Below are 21,709 nucleotides of genomic sequence, written 5' to 3' on the forward strand. Positions count from 1 at the left end.
AGTGGTAGAAACTAGAATTGTTGTTCCAGTGGCGGAAGGAGGTCAACTATGAGGGTTTGTACAAATGAGTGAAATAACGGTTAAGCAAAAGTTTTAGGGAAAAAATGGTAATGTCAGATGAAAGAGAAGACAAAAATAAAATCAAACACCATTCATTTATTGGTAACAATAAACGAATTTAAAGCACTCATTACAATTATAATAGTCATTGTAATGTCAGATGAAAGAGCCATTACGAAGTTAAAGCCACCCATTTAGGAACGTCACTAACAACATATACTTAAATAAATTAAAGCAAATGTTGTGAAGAAACGGATTGAAAATCAAACAATAAAATTGAAATACCATTTGTAAAAGAATGAGCTGACATAAAAATAAAAATAAAAAGTTACCTTCAATGGGGTAATATAGGCGGCAAAAGTAGAATCAAAGAGATGGTAAAGTAAAATCAAACAATAAAATTGATTTTGGTTACTAGTAGTATATATTATTTTTAATAACTAATATTTAGTGGCTAACATTTTGGTTTCAAAAAAAATCCTATTAACAACTATAACTTTAGCCAAAATAACATACTCAAAATTTCAATTTATTTCAAGCGGGAACATGGGGTGCTCAAAATTTATCATACATTTGGCAACTAAAATCTTAGTTGCCAAAAGAAGATAATTTGCAACTAACTAATTAGTTATGCAACAGTAATTTTAGTCACAAATTAAAATAATATTTTTTCATTTTACCGGGAAAGTTGGGGTCAAAAAAATTCATCAACTTTTAGCGACCAAATACATTTTAGTTGCTATATATGAGTTTTTGCAACTATTTGTAATATGCACAAAATAATTAGTTGCCAAATATACCTTGGGCCCTTTGTAATTATTGTTAGAAGCTTGGATATTTCGATAATTGTATTATTTTGTAACTAAAAAAATAGTTACAAATTAATTAATAAATATTTGCATCTAATTTAGCAACTATTCAGTAGTTACAAATAATTGTTTTCTGTGACCATAATTTTAATTGCAGAATCCCTTCTTGTAATTGCCAATTATGTTCGCGTAAAAATTGACAATCAAATAAATTAGTCGCTGATGTGATATTTTAGACAACAAATCAAATTAGTCGCAAAATATTAATTTTAGACGCCAAAGGTAAGAATAAATGGGCCCTAGAATTTTATTCTCTTTTGCCGACTGATTGGAATTTAATTACTAAATGTGGGGTATCTGGCTATCTGCAACTATTTTTGCCTAGTTGCAAAAAAATTGGTTGCAAAAATTACTTTTTCTTGTAGTGATTAAAGAGATTATAACATTGTTAAGAAGATAAACTAAATTATTTTTAATCTAAAAATTTAGAAAAAAAAAAAAATAAGAGAGCAGAATGAGGGTGAAAAGTGTTTATAGAGAATTAAAATTATTTATTAAGATTAAGAAATATTATTTTATAAAATTAAAATATTTGAATAATATATAATAAATTTAAAATTTTTTTTTTCTTCCGTCCAGAAAAGCATATAAACACGATAATATTGAAAGTTGACTTGTTCATTCCTCCTTTAAATAGTTAAAGAATAGCGGAAATATCTCAAAATAAGGTGCAAACAAATGCAATTGCAAATTTGCAACTATAAATTCTTGAAGAGATGGGAGATGTAGACAAAAGAAAAAAAAATAAAGCATTGTGGAGCCAAGCCATTGGAAAAACAATGGCGCCCTGCGCTTCAAAGGTTCTCTTTGTTCTTGCTCTCTTATTTGTTTCTACGTACGCGGAGAGCAGAGGAAAGACTCATAACAAGGAGGAGGACTTGTTTCAAGAACTTAATGATGCAGGTCTCAATAAAAAACAAAAGTACTCCGATGGCAAAGCATTGGGAAAGAATACAATTTTGAAGGCGAAATCTGAAAGAAAATTAGGAGAGAACGCACTACCAGTAGAATTACCAGCCGGAGTATTCAATGGAAAATGGGAGCTGGCATCTACGAGTTCCGGTGTCTCAGCTATGCACGCTATCTTGCTTCCCAAAACCAGCAAGGTCTTGATGTACGATGCCACAATTTGGAAGCAATCAACAATTGAATTGAGCCCTGAACAGCGGCCTTGCCGTATGGTGGATGAAAAAACCCAAGAAGTTGATTGTTTTGCACATTCAGTCCTGTTTGACCCTANTGAAATTGTAGTTGTAAATAAATATGTATAATATGAACCAACACAGCTCTTACTTCTCCTTTATAATTTTTTTTTTTTTAACCATATGTTTTGTTTTATATGATACGTAAATGAAGCTCCGTAAGATTTAGGTTCTTTTATGTCAATTTTTAATGACTTGTCACCCCGTTTGATCCATATCTTCACACAAAGCCCCTTCTTGTTACCCTTAATTCAACCCATTTAAACATTTTGGGCTGATATTAGGAATATACTTCCTCCCCTACTTTCGCCATCTTTGGGCCGGTAGTGCTTTATGTCAATTGGGCATTCTCCAGAAGCAACATTCTTTAGCTTGCTTACCATGGGCTTTCATTCTGGACTTGAATAAATAGCGCCGGTAGTACTGACATCACCAGTAGCAAAGCAAGTTCAGCTAGGAGAGAGGTGACAAATGTTGGGCTTGCTGTAGCGCCTAATTCGCTTGATCATGAATCTGCAGCTCCTGACGACGGTCCACATCGAAATTCCAAAACTTTAAATTTGAGAAAGAAAATTCAATACATATATTACCACTATTCAAACAGACATAAATAATTTTTCTCTGAATGCAGAAAATAAATGACAATAGACAAAGTAATTTTTCTTTCAGAAAAAAGTCACAACTGCAGAACTGCTTTAAGAAGTTGGCTCCTATAAGACAAATTAGAAAGGATTCAAATAAGTAATTTTACTAAAAGATTAACATCTAACTATAATATTTATTCTTTAATTTATAATATTCATTCACTTTTGCTGGTTTTTGCTCTTCTCTTTTTCTTAAAAATTTTCGGGTTTGTTTGTTTTATTATTTCTAATCCTATTCTCTATCTTATTTTCAAAATATGTGTTTGTTTAATTATTTGAAAAATACTATTCTATTTTTTAATTATTTTTAGACCCCTTAAGTTTATTAACTTAATTAAACACACCCAGAAAAAGAAGTTTAAAAATTAATAGATCTGGTCTTTTGCGACCGTCGACGACTAGATTTGACTGAAAAAGGTTAGATCGACACACCATCGATCATATTCAACCGATCTAAGTCGTAACAGAAGATTTCGACCAGATTTCGACGGTGGTGGTCGAAATCTGACACTGTAGTGGTTGAGTGTTTTTGTCATTTTACAAATTTTTTATACATTTAGGTGTTTAGAAGTTTTTTTTTTTGTTAATTTTTAAATTTTACTTTGTAATACTCACCCTATCCAACTATTCAATATTATTCTCGAAATCTTATCCAAAATAACGAAACAAACGCTTAAAAATCTGAATTTTTTCCGAATCCGAACCCGTTGTCTCACTGTTGAAAATAAAAATTTTCTAATAATATGGATTGCCAATGTATGAGAAGAGATGTCCTCATTGTAAATCCAACCAGCTCTAATCAAGTTGATCCCGAATCTTCGGAGTCTGAAAAAAGACTAAAGAAATGGTATTCTCAAAATCCATCGGAGACGGTAATAGCAACCAGTTTTATAATCAGGACACCCGATAATATGCCCACAACTTTGAAGAGAAATGGAAGCGACAACTCTGCCTCTATAATGGATGCTCTTCTCAGTGCTCGTCAAGTCACAATCTGGACTGATGTGCACGGAGGTTACAGTGCAGACCCAAGAAAAGGTTTGTATGCAGCCTTATATATGCTTATCTTGCAAAATCACTCTAATGTTTGGATATCTTCTTAGAACTTTAAGAAAACATTACTATTAGGTTATATCGTAATGTGAAGAGCTATCTTCTCTGCAGTTAACGAAGCTGTGATACTGAGGACATTGTCTTACCAAGAGGCTTCACCGCTCATAATTCCGACAAAAAGCTTTGGTTTTATGACGATACTTTATTTTAATGTTTTTGGTTGTTTTGTTTAAGAATAATGGAAGAATATTTAATGCGCCAGTGATAATGGGGTTGATTTCTATTTTCTCTAATATTTATAATTTTTTTTGGGTTTAAAAAAAAAATTTGTTAGGTTTGATTTCTTTAGGGGTAAACTATGTTTCTTAATTTATAGGTCAGGTTCTAAGCAGTTTGAATACACTTTTTCCTTATTCATAGAGACTGAGACTTTGTAGTCTTTTATCAATAACAAAATTGGTTTCTTTTTAAATCTTAGCTACCACTTTTCATTCTCTTTACATTTACACAGTGAAGTTCCGGTTTGAAGTGCTGAAAATCCTCCAATTAGTGTCTAATAATTTGATGGTGAATTATATTGAAATTTCAGGTGGAGAATGAACTAGAATCCTCTAGAGAAGAATGTGAGGTCCTCAGGGCACGATTGATGTGTTTAGAGCAAGATATAAAATTTGAGAAGAAATGCAGGTTTGTTCTACTAACCCTTATCCAAGCCTGAGCCCTGATGAAGTAAGAAAACTGTAGTTATGGACATTCGTATTTGTGCTCAGCATCTGATCATGAAAATCACCATCTTTATTTTGTTGCTGGATTTAATTTGTAATTTTAGTTTGGATGTCATGTTCATGAGCCAACTCTAATGATAAATTGTCTTCTGTTGCAGTTTGGAGAAATCTATAGATATAGATAAACTGAGAAATGAGCTAAAATTAGCTGAACACAAGAGTAACCAACTTGAGCAAGTATGTTATATTGGGATATAAGTATTCTTACATTTAGTAACTCAGCAAAATTTCAAAATAGTATGTCATGTATTGTAATTTTCATTTCTCCCTCAGATGTTGAAGTCGAAGTTGGAGATGCTCGCTTTGGATTTCCAGCATGCTCAGGAGAAGGTGAATAAGGGTCACAATGTAAGTTTGTGAACTTTGTGTTTATTTGGTGCAATGATAATTCACTAATTCTCATGTTGGATGTGTTTCTTCATTGGAGTCATTCCATTCCGTTTGCTAATTGCTAGTTTTTCGTAATCCGATGAAGTATGCTATCTATACTGATTAAACATTGCAACTATTGGATGAAGAGATGTTGCAAATGCAAATTTCATGAATTTCTCTGGTGTTTATTACGACAAAAGTTTATCCGGGTGCCTTACAGGATGAAGTTAGCAATAACATTGAAAGGGCAAAGCTTAGAATGAGGCTGAAATGGACACAAGCGCATTTAGATGCCTTACGTCGAAGATACAGGGAAGCAGTGCAGGAATCTGAAAACATGAACAAGCAGTTTGAGGAGGCTTCAGCAAACCTTAAGGAGCGGTTGGCTTTGAAAGGAATTGAAGTTCTCAACCTTAAGAAGCAGCTAGCTGCTGCAATGGGTCAATAAATTCTAACTTTTACTGCCTTTGTACATGTAAACTAACTAATGTATAATACTGTAATTCGTAGCTCAAATTAATACAATTTAGTTGTCTTACTTACCCACCAATTTCAATGTGATATTTTGTTCACTGCTCTATTGAGTTCTCATCCTACATATTCAGCCTCAGCTTTGGCGAAGCTGATTTACTCATTAAAATATATTACAGACATTGTTTTAAAAATCGGATCGCTCGTTGACCTGATCAAGGCGTTGGTTCGCGGGTTGACCGGTTCAATCGATTGGATTGGTATATAGTAGTCACATATTTAAATAATTCTATTAATTGTTATAAGTTTGAAAACCAGCAAATACATCCTTAAAATTTACTTATAAGCCCCTGTACGTTTAAAATAAAGCAAATGCATTCTATATATTTTATTATTAATTATTTTTTTCTCTCTCTATCACTTTCATCTTTTTCCTTTTTTCTCTCTCCATCAGACCATCACTCTCTATCACTTTCTTTTTTATCCTTTTTTTTCTCTCTCTGCCCATCACTCATCGTCACTTTTTTCTTTCTTCATACACATTCGCGTCTCTCTATTATAAATTTTCTTTCCTCTTTTCTTTCTTCTAATCTTTTTCCTTACTTTTTCTCTTGTCTTGTCTTCTCTTTCTTCTTCCTTCCCCTCCTCTTATTTCTTCTTTTTTACACTGTAGATTTTAGAGTAAATGAAGAAGAATAGAAGATGAAAATGGAAGATACAATTTGGTTTTTTTATTCAAATGAAATGGAGAATGAAACGGTGCTGCAAAGTGCAAATTGGTTTAAGAATTCAATGTTCTGAAACCTAGATCGGACCGGGCGGTCGAACTGGTCCGACCGGGTTTCGCTTACATTTCCGGTTTGAAGAGAGTAAATAACAGGAATTTTCGGTCAAACCGTTTCAAATCGCGGTTGAACCGTCTTACTGTAGCAAACCGACGGTCCAACCGGTATTAAAAAGATTTCTGGTTCACACTCAATCATTGTTTTAAAAGCCGGATCGGACCGGCCGGTCCAACCGATTGGACCGGGAACCGGTCACGTGTCCGGTTCGAGACAACCCTAAAACTGTTATAATGCAATGGATCGCATTAAACCGTTAAAAAATCGGATATTTTCAGCGAACCGCCGGTCCAACCGAACCGACTGATAAACCGGTCCAATTAAAAATCCTTAAACCTAATACACGCAGCCTTCTTCTCATCGCGTTCAGTTCATCTCTTTCTCAGTTTCTTAAGAAAATTTTCTCAGTTTCAAATGCAAATTTCTCAGCTTCTTCTCTCTTCTCTGCAAAATTTTTTTAGCTTCGTCTCTGTTGTTTGTTCTCTACGAAGATTTCTCTTTGAAATCCCACCCAAATCGCATCTGAACTCTCTGAAATCGACGACGACGTCTTTCTCCCTCGCCGGAAATCGACGACGTCTTCCTCCCTTGCAGGAAATCGACGACGACAGCTCCGTTCCTCGCTGGAAGTCGACGGCGACAACTCCATTCGTTGACGACAGCTCCATTTCTCGATCCAGGTAATAAACACACCATTCCTTGATCCAGCTTCAATAATCAATAATGATTTCGTTGCAAACTTAATCTGGAGCAATAATCAATGCGCCATGGCTTTAGTCTGAATCATGTTTTAAATTCTAATCAGTCCCTAAAAAGTTAAAGAAGTAAGCTGGGCGCACATTTTTAATCCTGTGGAGAATAAATGGCCCTACAATCTTAGAGAATACGATACTTTTGATACAACATATCATGACTCCCTAGACAGAAGAATTCTGAAAAATTTGAGAAATTTTTGTTGTTGTTCTTGAAGTATGTCTTATATTTGGTCACAAGTTATGGTGTGGTCCTTCTTTTCTCTGGAGCTGGTTTACAAGAATAAGTTTTGCTTTCGTTTTTGCTTAACATGTAAGATCTTGTCTTTGCTTCAAATGTGTATTCTCAGGTTCTGAGGTATGTTGGAGTGGTGGATGCTGTCAACTGAAAACAGTTGCGAAGATACAAGAAAGACCATCCATTTGCACAACTCTCTGGTTCTGATAATATCATAGCTTTCACGACAACAAGATACAAGGAGCGGCCACTTATAGTCCGTGGTCCGGGTGCTGGAGCTCAAGTCACAGCCGGTGGAATTTTCAGTGACATATTGCGGCTAGCCTCATATCTCGGTGCCCCATCATAGTGATGTCAATATCTTTACCTTCTGGTTTTAGCTATCCTTCTTTCGGTTATTTAAGACAGTAGTTCGAGTACTTTTGTCGATTGTAGTGCTTGAGTTGTATTATAGTGTATCTTAGTTCGTAATAAAATATGAAAATCAATCTGTTGTTTAATTTAGTTAACTTAGCAGTTTTAGGATTGGAGTAGTGCTAGATTAGTATCGGCAATGTAGTGTGTTGTTTTGTTTTCTGCCCACAAGCGTGGTGGCTGATGCTAAATGCAGTGGTGGATCCAGGACTTTTGTCGAGAGGGGGCCTCCGCGGCTTGGTCATTATTTGCCAAATAATTAGTGAAAACTTTAAAAAATCACCAAACCTTAATAAAAAATAATATAATATTAAGAACCTGAGAAAAAAGAATATACATTAACGCAATATTTTCTTACTTGAATAAATCTATGAGAAGCAAAATTTTGAGTAAAAGTGTTGAGTAAACCTTGAACAAAACCTTCTTTTAATATTTTTATTTTTGGCTTTCAAATATAATAATATAAATTTTCATAGCGTTGGTCAAACCTAGCCTAATTAAACTAAAGTCAATCAAAACTTAAATCAAGTTAATGCTACGTTGACTTTTAATATGAATTAATAAAAGAGGGGAAATTTTTTTAGTATAAACATAGATAGTAACTCAAATTTCTTTAATAATTTTGAATAACTGAACGGTGATATTTAAATAATAGGAAAGTGGTGGGTGAAGGATGAAGAATAACGTCCTTTAAAATATAGTTAAGGTTTTAATTTGAGAAAGCAGGTTCATTCTTAAACAGAAAATACAAAATAAACTCACAAGATTAATATATTTTTCTCTCAAATTAGAATAAAAAACCTCAAAAAGAAAAAAATGATTTAATCCTTTAAATAAACTAAATTGAAATGAACAATACACATACCCAAAATCTATAAAACAGAAAACAGAGCTAATTATGACACTTTGAATAGTGAAAATTTAACAATTTCAGTCTTCAAAAATTTTAAGAGAGAATAACATGAGAAAGAGAAAGAGAGTAAAGAATTTACGGATAAAATCATAAAAAAAAACAGGTAAAGCTGTGTAGGAAAACATTGGAGAGAGTTTTAAACTTTTAATATCCTTGGGTTTAAAATATATATTTATAATATAATATATATATATTAACAGGTTTTTTTGTAGACCTAGATATACAATATGTATAATATTCTATTTTTAAAAATTTGAAGATACCCTGATTATATGTTAAATTACATTTTTTTTATAGCCTGTATATTATAAATTTTTTTTCAAATATATGGTAGGCCCAGGGGCTGAATCCGCCCCTGGCTAAATGTATGCTCTTGATCTTGATATTCAGTAAGAGCTTGGATTTAGTCACGTATTGTTTCTTTTCGTTTTATAATTTATTGGTATTTTTTTTTTAAGTTTTAGAATATAAATTGAAATATATTAAAATACAATATCATGTTTGGATTTGGACTTTAAATTGTTGTTGAATACTTAAATTATGTTGGGATTGTTGTTGAATTTGAACTTTGAATTATGTTGGACAATAATTAAATTGTTATTGTCTTATTAAAATATAGAAATCTTAAAAAAAAAAAAAAGTTTTATTAAAAATGTGCTTACATCATCATAATTTGTGATGACATCACCGATCCAACCGACACCGGTACAACTGACGGTCCAACCGGTTGAACCGTGACCTGACTATCAGAGCGGGTTGTCCTCCGGTCTGGTTTTTAAAACAATGCACTCAATCTGGTTTAATCATATGAAATAAAATAAAAAATTAAAAAAAATTAAAGTAAAAACCACAGTAGCACAACACACAAAGTCAAATTGTCAAATTGTCAAACCAAACCCCCAAAAGCCAAAATTTTTATTTTTTAATACATTTTCAAATTTCAATTTGCTTTTGAGCTGTGAGCTACTGAGCCGTCTGCCCCTTTTTTAGTTTTTCAGTTTTTCATCTTGGTTTGCTACTGCCATTCGCGATCTCCACTCTCTAGTCTAGTCCTTCTCCTCTTGTCCTCCATTCGCGATCTCAGAAGTCAGATCTCCTTCAAGCTTTCAGCTAAGCTTCAGTGATTCAGCCTCACGTTTTCACTCTGCAGTCTTTAAGTCTTCGGTCTGCTCGACTTTGCTTCAGTGCTTCTTCCTTGCCGTGGTTGGTCTGTTGCCTGCAACTCTTCATTCTTCAACTTTTAGTCTTCAACGTGAACTCTTCAATCATCACCATCGCCATCTAAAAGCCTGCTTCTTGCTTGCCATTGTTGATCTGTCAGATTAGTCACTTCAGCTCAGATTTCAACCTTCACATCTGCCGCCGTCTGCCGCCATCTGCGAGCTGCTGTTTGCCGTGATGAAGTAACAATCTACATATTCCTATCTTTCTCTGTCTTCTATGTCATATCATGATTCATAATATTGTATTGATGACTTTATGTACAGATTTGTGAACCATGTTAGTGGCTGGCTTTTGGATTTATGATGTGTAGAATCTGTAGATTTAATTATTTCTTGTTGTTTGTCTAGGTGGCTTGCTTGTTTTAGAATGCTGGTGTGGGTTGGTTTGATGGTTTTTAAACTTTAGTTAGATGGAGAATCTGATTTTTTTTTCTTTTTTTCGTTTTTGCTGACGTCAGCGGTCCGACCGAGCGGTTGGATTGGTCAAACCGTTCGAACCGGAAACCGGCCATTTGGCCGGGTCGACTTCCGGTCTGGTTTTCAGAACATTGTAAGAATTATGAATATGAATTTTTTAGGATCAGATACAAAAAAATAACGAACCGTTTTAAGCTTTGGGCCGGTCGGACCGACGATTTTGTACTGTTCTGTCAGTCCATTGCCGGTCCAAAGTGGGTTTAATGACATTTCCGGTTTTTATGTTAACCCGGACCGGAGTAAAGGCCGGCTCCCGGTCGAATTAGTTGGACCGGCTGGTCTAGTCCGGGTTTTAAAACAGAGATTACAGAACAAAATGAAATCAACACCAATTTCTCTTCAGTAATAATTTTCACATTTTTAATGAAATACAATGTGTCTAAAAAATTCCAATTAAAGAATTATTTTAATACGTTTGGAGCAATATTAATTAAACACAAAGCCATGTGGTAGTTGAGTTGTCAAATTAATTGACTTATTTCGTCATCTTATAATTACGGAGATTTGTCAAATAAATTGTCATATAGATACAAATTTTGGATTTCAATTTTGTATGTGTAATATTATTGTAATTAAATTTACGAAATTATTTATTTTTAACGGTATTTTAGTTTAGAAGACTGGATTTGGCCATGGAGTTTTTGTATTCTTTTGTTCTCTTCTGGACTTCTGGAAACGTATTTGGTTACCTTCGACATGTTATACTAAAGTGGAGAAGCCAAAGTTTTGTGAACCCTTAGCAAATCTCAAAATATTCGAAGGGTATTCTTCAAACATAAAAACTTTGTCTCGATGGATAATTTAAAGATTTATGGTTTGAAATCTAATGACTGTCATATACTTATGCAACAATTGTTACCGTTAGCCCTTAAATTTCTTTTGCCCAAGAATGTGAGATATGCTATCATTAGGTTAGACGGAGCAATTCTACGTAGAGGTCATTAAACCATACATCAAACGTGTCAAAATGAAGCAATTGCAGAGCTATACAACAGAATATGAAGGGATAAACTTCAATCTTTATATCTTTTTATTTAAACCTTTAGAATGCTAATGCAATGCACTATATAATTGTTATTAATACACATCTAACATGTCAAGATAGAGCAATTAATACAAACCTAACGTGTCAAGATGCAATAATTTTAGGGAGGTCATTAAACCACACATCCAAAATATTAATTCAATGTGTCAAGATGGAACAATTCTAGATACCCAAAATGAGTTTTACATGTCAACCAACCAAGGGTGTGATTCGGCTTTATATAAGAGCAATGCTAGTTTTACAAAGATACATACAAATGAGGCATACAAAGATAATCTTCACCCTTAATTTTTCATGATTTCTCTCTCTCTCTCTTTTCCGTTTTTTCTTTGTTTTTTTCTTCTAGATGATGTCACTTTATAGCTCTTTTTGTATGGATTTTTGTAAGGATATCATTTTTCTTTATATAAATATATATATTTTAAGAAATATAAACTGGTACGGATAAAAACAGTAAAACATTATGGGGCTAAAAGGTGATTGAGGTATGCACAACAAATATCATACGATATTTTCTTGTGTTTTAATTTTTAAATAGGAACACGTTGGAATTTCTTGTTTAATAAGGGGTATTCCCTGCAATTCACTCTAAGTTAGTCCTATAAAAAATTCATTTGAGAAATTTAGATCCCGAAGTAAATCGAAGATAGACATAATTGAACTCACTATTTCAATCCAGAGAAAAGTGAAGATTCCAAATCCGAAAGTCCAAATAAAAGGTTGAAATTTGAAAGTTGAAGATCTAACAGTTACAGACGAAGTAAACATGGCGGACTATTCTGAATTATGTGAGGAATCCGAAAGAATCAACGGTGAGAAAACCAAAACCAAAAGAAGTAAGCCGGAAGAAACACTCTACGGCGTTCTCCACCGTCTGATTGTGATGATTTTCTTCCCTGATCAGAATACCAGCATCGCATCAACTCCTCTGCTGCAGCGGGTAAAGATTTCTCTATCCGAGAATTGTTCCCCCCTTCTCGAAGCTTCGAAACAGACTGGCCAGCATGTTCTTCTCTGGACCCGTAGGGGCAGTCCTCTTCGTGCACTCTTGGTCATCTCTGTGAGCACCAAATATACTCATCCTGTACTTTCTAATTGTTTGCATTTTCATTATATATATATATTTTTTTTTTTCAAGAATTTAGATTATTAAGTTGTATTATTATTGTTTTAGTTTGATTCAGTTTTTTTTCTAATTTTCTTTCTTTCAACTGTTTGTTTTGTTTTCCTTTCAAAGTTTATACCTAATTAGTAACACAGTTTTTTTTTTTTGGGATAGTCCTAATTGTAAGCTGTGACCAGGACAAGCCCTTGTTTGGTATCTTTTATAGGAGAACGGGACAGGGCAATTTTTAGTCCCATTCTTCCTATACAGTCCCAGAAGATCGTTACTAGAGTCTAGAGACCCTTACTTCTTTCTTTTTTTGGTAACTGACCCTTACTTATTCAACATTGGACAAACGGTAATATTAATATTTAATTAATTTAAAATTTATAATTAATTTAGAGATAGTTTAAATATAATAATAAATATTGTCTTACCTAGTTAATTATTAAGTAATTTATATATACTAAGAAATTAAAAATATTAAGCATTTTAAATTTATAGTTTATATACTTTCATTAGGGTATGCTTAAATTAATTTTATTTTTTTATGTTATAAATATTATGTTAAATAATACACTCATTAATGAAATCTTATATATAAATATTACACTAAATAATATAATATAGTTTAATTTCAAACAGTAAATATAATTATTTAAGTATTGATTTAATTTAACTATTTAAACAATGAATTATTTTTTATCATAATTAATTGTTTACATAAATATCATAATTATTATATAATATTTTAATTCATAGTACCAACACATTATAAAGAAATATTTTAATGAATTAGTATTATTAGATAATTAAATTATTTTTATTTTGAATAAAATTTTTTGTATCTAATTGATTTTTATTAATACTGTAAATAAATTCTAAATTTTAACTTATAACATAAATATAATTTTTTTTCTTCCAAATATGTAGCATTTATATATATAAAACTTATTATCTTATAAATAGGATTAATTTACTTATTTTTTTAAGTAAAATGTTAGTTAGTATTTAATAAGTTAAACATAAATTTTAACTTTTTTAATTAATTTATTTTCATTTTTTTAACATACATAGTCCAGTCCCATCCAATACTACAACAAACACATGATCATATTACAAACGGTATTAGTCTGATCCAATCCAGTCCAATTCCAGTAAAATAGTCTAGTCCGGCTCCCAAACACACCCTAGTTTATGAGATTTGGACATCTGCCCTTTATTTATGGATCTGTAGTTAAATTTGTTTTAGTAATTGAATTTATCTATTGTTTACTTTTGTTTTTGGCGTTCATGAATATGAAAGCCTTTCAACTAATTTCATTACCTGACTTGTTTTGCTTGATGACAACTTGAAGCAACTTCAAAACATTACGGAACAACTATGAAATTGGCAAATAGCAAAACTGATGAACTTATATTCCTGTTAGAAGACAATTTTGCACCTGCAAATAACTTTCCTAGTTGTCTCATGTCTACTTCACAAAACTATTAACATCCACATAAACATTTTGCCATGATCTAGACTAAAAGTCGTACTTCACACCTTATCATCTTTTTGACCATGTCCTGGTGAGGAGTATTAAGGTTTGTGACAGAACCCATGAGGTGCTGGTCTACAATAGGAAAGGTAAAGGTGCGAAATTGAGAATTACAAGTTGGTGCATGAAGTGTGAAAGAATAGTAGAGGCAGATGGCAATTTTAGATAGGGACAGTACGGAATTCTGTTATGAGGTAGTGCTGGAGGAATTGAAAAGGGGATAATGTCAGGATAAGGGATATTCAGAAGAGTAAGGAAAAAGGGAAAGGGAGGATCCTGGCCCTCGAAGTTCAGCTGTTTCTTTGATTTTTTTTATGTCTTTCATTTTATCTTTGAGTATTGTTTTGGTAGGATAGGTGGTAGATTTACATTACCCAAAGTGTATCTCTCTGATCTTTGTTATCAATATGCACATTTCATTTGAATCGTGTTTTGATTACTGCTTTGGTTTGCTTTAGTTTGAAAGATAGAATTGTGTTGCTTGAGAGTGTGTGGGTTACAGGAGTGGTGTTCTATCCGTTTGTAAACCTTTTAAGATTCACAATTATATTTTCTAATCAAAAGTTGATATTGATTTCATTTCTTGTGAGTCCCTTATGAGATTGTTTATTGTGGCCATTGGATCCCATTCATATCCATTAATTTTCCTTAAATTATAGTTCAGTGTTTCTTCGCTGATGTATTTACTGGCCTCACGCCATTGGATCCCATTCGTATCCATTAATTTGCCTTAAATAATAGTTCAGTGTTTCTTCGCTGATGTATTTACTGGCCTCTGGACATTAGTGGATGTAGAATTTAACCCTTATTCTTATTTGCTTGAAAGAAGAGATTCAAAATCAAATATTAAAGTTGATGAGTTCCCTACAACAATGGATAAGATTTGATATTTTATAGGTGAATGGAAGAAGCCACATGACAAGGGAGTTTCATCTTCTCTACGCTGCAGCCATTATTAGCAGTATATCTCGCTAGGAATTGTGCTTTTCTCGGTTATAGNCGCACGATCGCTTAAGCGATTTATTCTATCGCTTAAGCTATCCTTTGCTTTTAACCTTGGTCGCTTAAGCGATTACAAATCGCTTAAGTGATCATGTCCGAGGCAAAATAAACTTCTGCTTAGATGCACAATTGCTTAAGCGATTAAGTGTATCGCTTAAGCAATTCTTCGCTTTTACTATTGGTCGTTTAAGCGATCATAGATCGCTTAAAGCGACCATGAACAAGACAATAAATAAGTGCCCAGACACATGATCGCTTAAGCGATCCTTTGCTTTTAACGTTGGTTGCTTTAAGCGATTTATAATCGCTTAAGCGATCATGTTCGAAGCAGAATCAACTTTTGCCCGGATGCAAGATCGCTTAAGCGATCTTCTGTCATATACCAGATCGCTTAAGCGATCCTTTGCTTTTACTCTTGGTCGCTTAAGCGATTTTAGATCGCTTAAGTGATCATGTCCGATGCTTGGAATTTGCGTCGGCATCCTCCTCTTTAGTTTCAATTTCAACTCTTGCCCTCCCTTGTTCTGCCAATAGAATGTCTTCCGTCGACGCCGTCTCCTCTCCTGGTGAAGCAACTTCAGTCATCGGAAGTTACTCCACCACAACTTCTTCTTCTCCATTTTTGGTAGATCTAGTGGTGCTTACAATTTGGAGAGTAGATGAGTTTTTTTTCTGTTTCTTTAAGGATTTCAACCATTATAACTTAATCGGGAATGGCAAGGAATGACAAAAATGCAAAGAGCAAAGAAATTGAGAAATTGCAGAAAATTAGAAGAAAAAATGAGAGAGAGAAAGGTGTTTGAATCCTGTTGTGAGAAAGAGAAGCTGAGAGAAATATGTTTTACCTTTCAAATTTTAAATCAACTTCTCTTTATTATACTTTAACCCATAAATGTTTAAATTTTTTCATCATAATCCTTTTTGTTGCTTAAATTACACTTCAGTGTGCCGCATCATATTTTTTTAACCCAAAAAAATAAAAATAAAAAGGGGCGATTTTGTTAAATGAAAACTTGGGATGGCCTGGGAGTTAAATTTCCTCTAAAAAAATTCATTTGAGAAATTTAGATCCCAAAGTAAATCGAAGATAGACATAATTGAACTCACTATTTCAATCCAGAGAAAAGTGAAGATTCCAAATCCGAAAGTCCAAATAAAAGGTTGAAATTTGAAAGTTGAAGATCTAACAGTTACAGACGAAGTAAACATGGCGGACTATTCTGAATTATGTGAGGAATCCGAAAGAATCAACGGTGAGAAAACCAAAACCAAAAGAAGTAAGCCGGAAGAAACACTCTACGGCGTTCTCCACCGTCTGATTGTGATGATTTTCTTCCCTGATCAGAATACCAGCATCGCATCAACTCCTCTGCTGCAGCGGGTAAAGATTTCTCTATCCGAGAATTGTTCCCCCCTTCTCGAAGCTTCGAAACAGACTGGCCAGCATGTTCTTCTCTGGACCCGTAGGGGCAGTCCTCTTCGTGCACTCTTGGTCATCTCTGTGAGCACCAAATATACTCATCCTGTACTTTCTAATTGTTTGCATTTTCATTATATATAGATATTTTTTTTTTTCAAGAATTTAGATTATAAGTAGTATTATATTGTTTTAGTTTGATTCAGTTTTTTTCTAATTTTCTTTCTTTCAACTGTTTGTTTTGTTTTCCTTTCAAAGTTTATACCTAATTATTACACAGTTTTTTTTTTTTTTTTGGGATATCCTAATTGTAAGCTGTGACCAGGACAAGCCCTTGTTTGGTATCTTTTATAGAGAACGGGACGGACATTTTTAGTCCCATTCTTCCTATACAGTCCAGAAGATCGTTACTAGAGTCTAGAGACCCTTACTTCTTTCTTTTTTTGAACTGACCCTTACTATTCAACATTGGACAAACTTAATATAATTTTAATTAATTTAAAATTTATATTAATTTAGAGATAGTTTAAATATAAATAAAATTGTCTTACCTAGTTAATTATTAAGTAATTTATATATACTAGAAATTAAAATTTAAGCTTTAAATTTATAGTTTATACTTTCATTAGGGTAGGCTTAATTAATTTTATTTTTTTATGTTATAAATATTATGTTCATTAATGAAATCTTATATATAATATACACTAAATAAAATATAGTTTATTTCAACAGTAATATAAATTATTTAAGTTTGATTTAATTTAACTATTTAACAATGAATTATTTTTTATCTAATTAATTGTTTACATAATATCATATTATTATATAATATTAATTCATAGTAACAACACATTATAAAAAATATTTTAATGAATTGTATATAGATAATTAAATTATTTTTATTTTGAATAAATTTTTGTATCTAATTGATTTTTATAATACTGTAATAATTTCTAAATTTTAACTTATAACATAATATAATTTTTTTCTTCCAAATATGTACATTATATATAAAAAACTTATTATCTTATAAATAGGATTAATTACTTATTTTTTTAAGTAAAATGTTAGTTAGTATTTATAATTAACATAAATTTTAACTTTTTTAATTATTATTTTCATTTTTAACATACATAGTCCAGTCCCATCCAATACTCCAACAAACATTGATCTATTACAAACGGTATGCTTCCAATCCATCCAATTCCAGTAAAATTCTAGTCCGGCTCCCAAACACACCCTTAGTTTATGAGATTTGGACATCTGCCCTTTATTTATGGATCTTAGTTAATTTGTTTTAGTAATTGATTTATCTATTGTTTACTTTTTTTTTGGCGTTCATGAATATGAAAGCCTTTCAACTAATTTCATTACCTGCTTGTTTTGCTGATGACAACTTGAAGCACTTCAAAACATTACGGAACAACTATGAAATTGGCAATAGCAAAACTGATGACTTATATTCCTGTTAGAAGACAATTTTGCACCTGCAAATAACTTTCCAGTTGTCTCAGTCTACTTCACAAAACTATTAACATCCACATAAACATTTTGCCATGATCTAACTAAGTCGTACTTCACACCTTATCATCTTTTTGACCATGTCCTGGTGAGGAGTATTAGGTTTGTGACGAACCCGAGTGCTGGTCTACAATAGGAGGTAAAGGGTCGAAATTGAGAATTACAAGTTGGTGCATGAAGTGTGAAAGAATAGTAGAGGCAGATGGCAATTTTAGATAGGGACAGTACGGAATTCTGTTATGAGGTAGTGCTGGAGGAATTAAAAGGGGATAATGTCAGATAAGGATATTCAAAGAGTAAGAAAAAGGGAAAGGGAGGATCCTGGCCCTCGAAGTTCAGCTGTTTCTTTGATTTTTTTTATGTCTTTCATTTTATCTTTGAGTATTGTTTTGGTAGGATAGTGGTAGATTTACATTACCCAAAGTGTACTCTCTGATCTTTGTTATCAATATGCACATTTCTTTGAATCGTGTTTGGATTACTGCTTTGGTTGCTTTAGTTTGAAAGATAGATTGTGTTGCTTGAGATGTGTGTGTTACAGGAGTGGTGTTCTATCCGTTTGTAAACCTTTTAAGATTCACAATTATATTTTCTAATCAAAAGTTATATTGATTTCATTTCTTGTGAGTCCCTTATGAGTTGTTTATTGTGGCCATTGGATCCCATTCATATCCATTATTTTCTTAAATATAGTTCAGTGTTTCTTCGCTGATGTATTTCTGCCTCATCGTTGGATCATCGTATCTTATTGCTTATTTAGTGTTTCTCGCTATGTATTTACTGGCTTGGACATTAGTGGATGTAAATTTAACCCTTATTCTTATTTGCTTGAAAAAGAGATTCAAAATCAAATATTAAGTTGAGAGTTCCCTACACAATGGATAAGATTTGATATTTTATAGGTGATGGAGAAGCCACATGACAAGGGTTTCATCTTCTCTACGCTGCACCATTATTACAGTATATCTCGCTAGGAATTGTGCTTTTCTCGGTTATAGTTTATAAACGATATTTTATTGTTTATTAAGGAAGCATTTCATTTTTGCAATAAAGAGATTTAAGTCCTAATTGTACCTGTTTAGTTATATTCTATTTTGTAATTTGTTTCTTTAGTTGACTATGGTAGGCTACTTATTTAAATTACAATTCTTTTTCTTATTTTATTGAGGTCTCAACATTATATACAACGATATTTTATTGTTTATTTAAGGAACCATTTCATTTTTGCAATAAGAGATTTAAATCCTAATCGTACCTATTTAGTTATTTCTATTTTGTAATTGTGTTCTTTAGTTGACTATTTTTAGGCAACTTATTTAAATTACAATTCTTTTTCTTATTTTTTTAGGTGTGTATATATATATATATTATATATGAAGATTTTGATAGTAAATGATGATATTTAAATTTTTTCTTAATTAATCCTCTGTTTTTTCCCTTTGTTTTTCTTCCTTCTCCCTTTTGCTTTTTTATATTATTGTTTTGGGAACATGAATATGCTTGTAGAAAGACCTGAGAATTTAAAAAGAAAATAAGTCAACATGATCCATTGTAGACATTATTCTGATTTTTAAATTCTTAAAATTTTGTATTTTATTTTGTATTTTTGTTTTTGTTTTTCTTTTGTGATTTTTTTTTTCTATTAAATTTTCTTCTTTCTGTTTTTTTTTTCTTTTTCTTTTCTTTCTGTTGTTTCTGGATGGAGATATATTAAAATCTCTTCTTAGTTTTGGATCAAGATGATTTTAGATCCCCTCCCTTCTAAAATTATACTTCTTAAAGAAGAGAGACATGTTATCAGATGATCTCTTCAAGTAACTTTTTCTTGTTCTTTTCAGAAGATAGAATGGGTAGGAAGTAAGAAAGAGACAGTGGACAAGAGTGTTTTGATTTCACTATGTTGAAAGAGTCCTAGTTTTGGATTAAGATGATTTGTGACTCTTCTCTTTCTAGCATTTCAGACCTTGAAGAGAGAGACACATTTTGAAAGCTCTTCCATTACCTTTTCTGCTATCTGTTTTTTCTTGGGCCAAAGATCAACAAAGAGTTGAGATGGATAAATAATTTGCATCTTGGTACTTATTGTCCAATTCAGATACGTGTGCAATGTCTCTGCTACCTTGTCCTGGATTTTTCTGTTGTTTTGCCCAACTTACACCAGTTGATTAATTTGGAGTTTTTTCCTTTTTCAATGAAGATTGGTGGATAACCATCTGCCTCTAATAACCCTCATATATATTTATTTTTTTTTATTTTTTTTTTTTTTTTCCAATTCTTTTATCGTCAGTATTAACATTGTTGAGGTTCAATTTTTAGAATTCCTGTTGATTCTTTCTGGAATTCATGCAGGTTGGGATGATTACTCTTCTTACCTTGACAGGATTGCTTGTATTTATGCTTTTCCTTCTGACTGCAACTGTCAATGCCATTATCGTCTCCCTTCTCCTTTCTTTGGCAGCAGCAGGAGGCTTCTTGGCACTATTTTTTGCTTGTGTAACTGCTATTTATATTGGGGCATTATCTGTTGCTGCTTTTGTTATTTCCACTGCAACAATTTCAGCAATTTTCGCTGTTATGGTGGCTACAGGTATTGCTATTTGGGATATTCTCTCTCTCTCTTCCTTTTTTGATAAGTTTTCCTTCCAGGTTTTTCCCAACTGCTAAATGGTTAGTGATTTCTCATTATTGGAAACTGCATTTACTCAAGTGATGTCGGTTGAGTTTTTTTTAAATTGATGTTGAATTGCTTGATAATTTTTGGAATTTAATTGGCTAAGCTTCTATCTGAAGCTGATGTTAAGCAGTATAAGGCCTAAGGGCTTGTTTTAAGATCCAAAAAAGGGATGTGGTACTATGATATGAGAAATTCTATTTTTCTGTGTCATCCCCTTGCAATTTCTGCAATGTTCTTTAATTCCTAAAAATCAATGTTAAGTCATCTGAGAGGAACGCATCTACTAACTTGCATGTTTATTGTCATGCCTGTATGCTGATATATACCTTCTTAGTTGTATGACTTTCATTATTTGGTCTACTGCCTTTCCCTATTCTACTGTGTCTTAAAGCTGCGCACGGATGTTGTGGGGTGCCTGCTCATATTCATAGTTGCTCGGCAATGGGATGTCCGGGTTCTTGTATACTTGATAGATTTACTTGTTCATAGTGGAATTGTTGTACCATAAATGTTGGGGCTATGACTAGCTAGTAATTTATCCCATTGAAAGCCTCATGCTCAAAAATATTGATTTGTTATGTAATGCTTGAGTCTTCTATTTATAAAATCAGTTCTGGTTCTTCAACTATATAACGGATTTGTCTTTTAACTCTTGTTTTGGATAAAAATTGTTTTACTCAGGTTGGATTGGGTTCTTTTGTGTCTTTTGGTTGGCTATGAAGAAAAGTGTGGGTCTTGCTAAGCACTCATTGCGCATCACTGGTTCAACACTTTCAGCTTACTCTTCTGCTCAGCGTGCTCGTCACCAGACTGAACCGGAATACATTTCAAATTGAACTGTTGCTACAAACTTATGTGGGTAGATGTTTATATGCCTTCAATACTTGTATATGTTTAATAATATTCAGGACCTTGTCTATAGTTTGGGAGCATTTATTTCTTTTAGGACTGAGTCTGAAGCATATTTTATTTATTAATTAAGGATTTTCAAAGGACTGAAGCAGTTGCGTTCTGTATATTTATACGTAACAAAAAATGAAAGTTTTAAGAAGTTTTAAGGGTATGTTTGATTGGAGGGTAATCCCTTAT

At 32.6% G+C, this 21,709-nt stretch overlaps 2 protein-coding genes across 3 annotated transcripts; both read left to right on the plus strand.

Annotated features, from left to right (window-relative positions):
• Positions 1 to 3,518: 3,518 nt before the first annotated feature.
• LOC116118387 (kinesin-like protein KIN-7O) lies at positions 3,519 to 5,433 on the plus strand. Its single transcript, XM_031404368.1, has 6 exons — positions 3,519 to 3,813; positions 4,205 to 4,209; positions 4,418 to 4,515; positions 4,712 to 4,790; positions 4,887 to 4,961; positions 5,206 to 5,433. Exons 1-6 carry the CDS (start codon positions 3,519 to 3,521, stop codon positions 5,431 to 5,433), a joined length of 780 nt encoding a protein of 259 aa, XP_031260228.1.
• Positions 5,434 to 12,000: 6,567 nt separating this feature from the next.
• On the plus strand, positions 12,001 to 21,706 carry LOC116118391. Of its 2 annotated transcripts, none has more exons than XM_031404376.1 (3): positions 12,001 to 12,420; positions 20,296 to 20,533; positions 21,302 to 21,706. In XM_031404376.1, the coding sequence occupies exons 1-3, from the start codon at positions 12,127 to 12,129 to the stop codon at positions 21,454 to 21,456; spliced, it is 687 nt and encodes a 228-aa protein (XP_031260236.1). In that variant the 5' UTR covers positions 12,001 to 12,126; the 3' UTR covers positions 21,457 to 21,706. The 2 variants fall into 2 exon arrangements, with proteins under 2 accessions (XP_031260236.1, XP_031260235.1); XM_031404375.1 differs by lacking the exon at positions 12,001 to 12,420 and adding an exon at positions 16,021 to 16,509 and having other exon boundaries at positions 21,302 to 21,705.
• Positions 21,707 to 21,709: the final 3 nt, after the last annotated feature.

This window comes from Pistacia vera, unplaced genomic scaffold (assembly GCF_008641045.1).
Source record: "Pistacia vera cultivar Batoury unplaced genomic scaffold, PisVer_v2 Contig841, whole genome shotgun sequence".
Taxonomy (NCBI): Eukaryota; Viridiplantae; Streptophyta; class Magnoliopsida; order Sapindales; family Anacardiaceae; genus Pistacia; species Pistacia vera.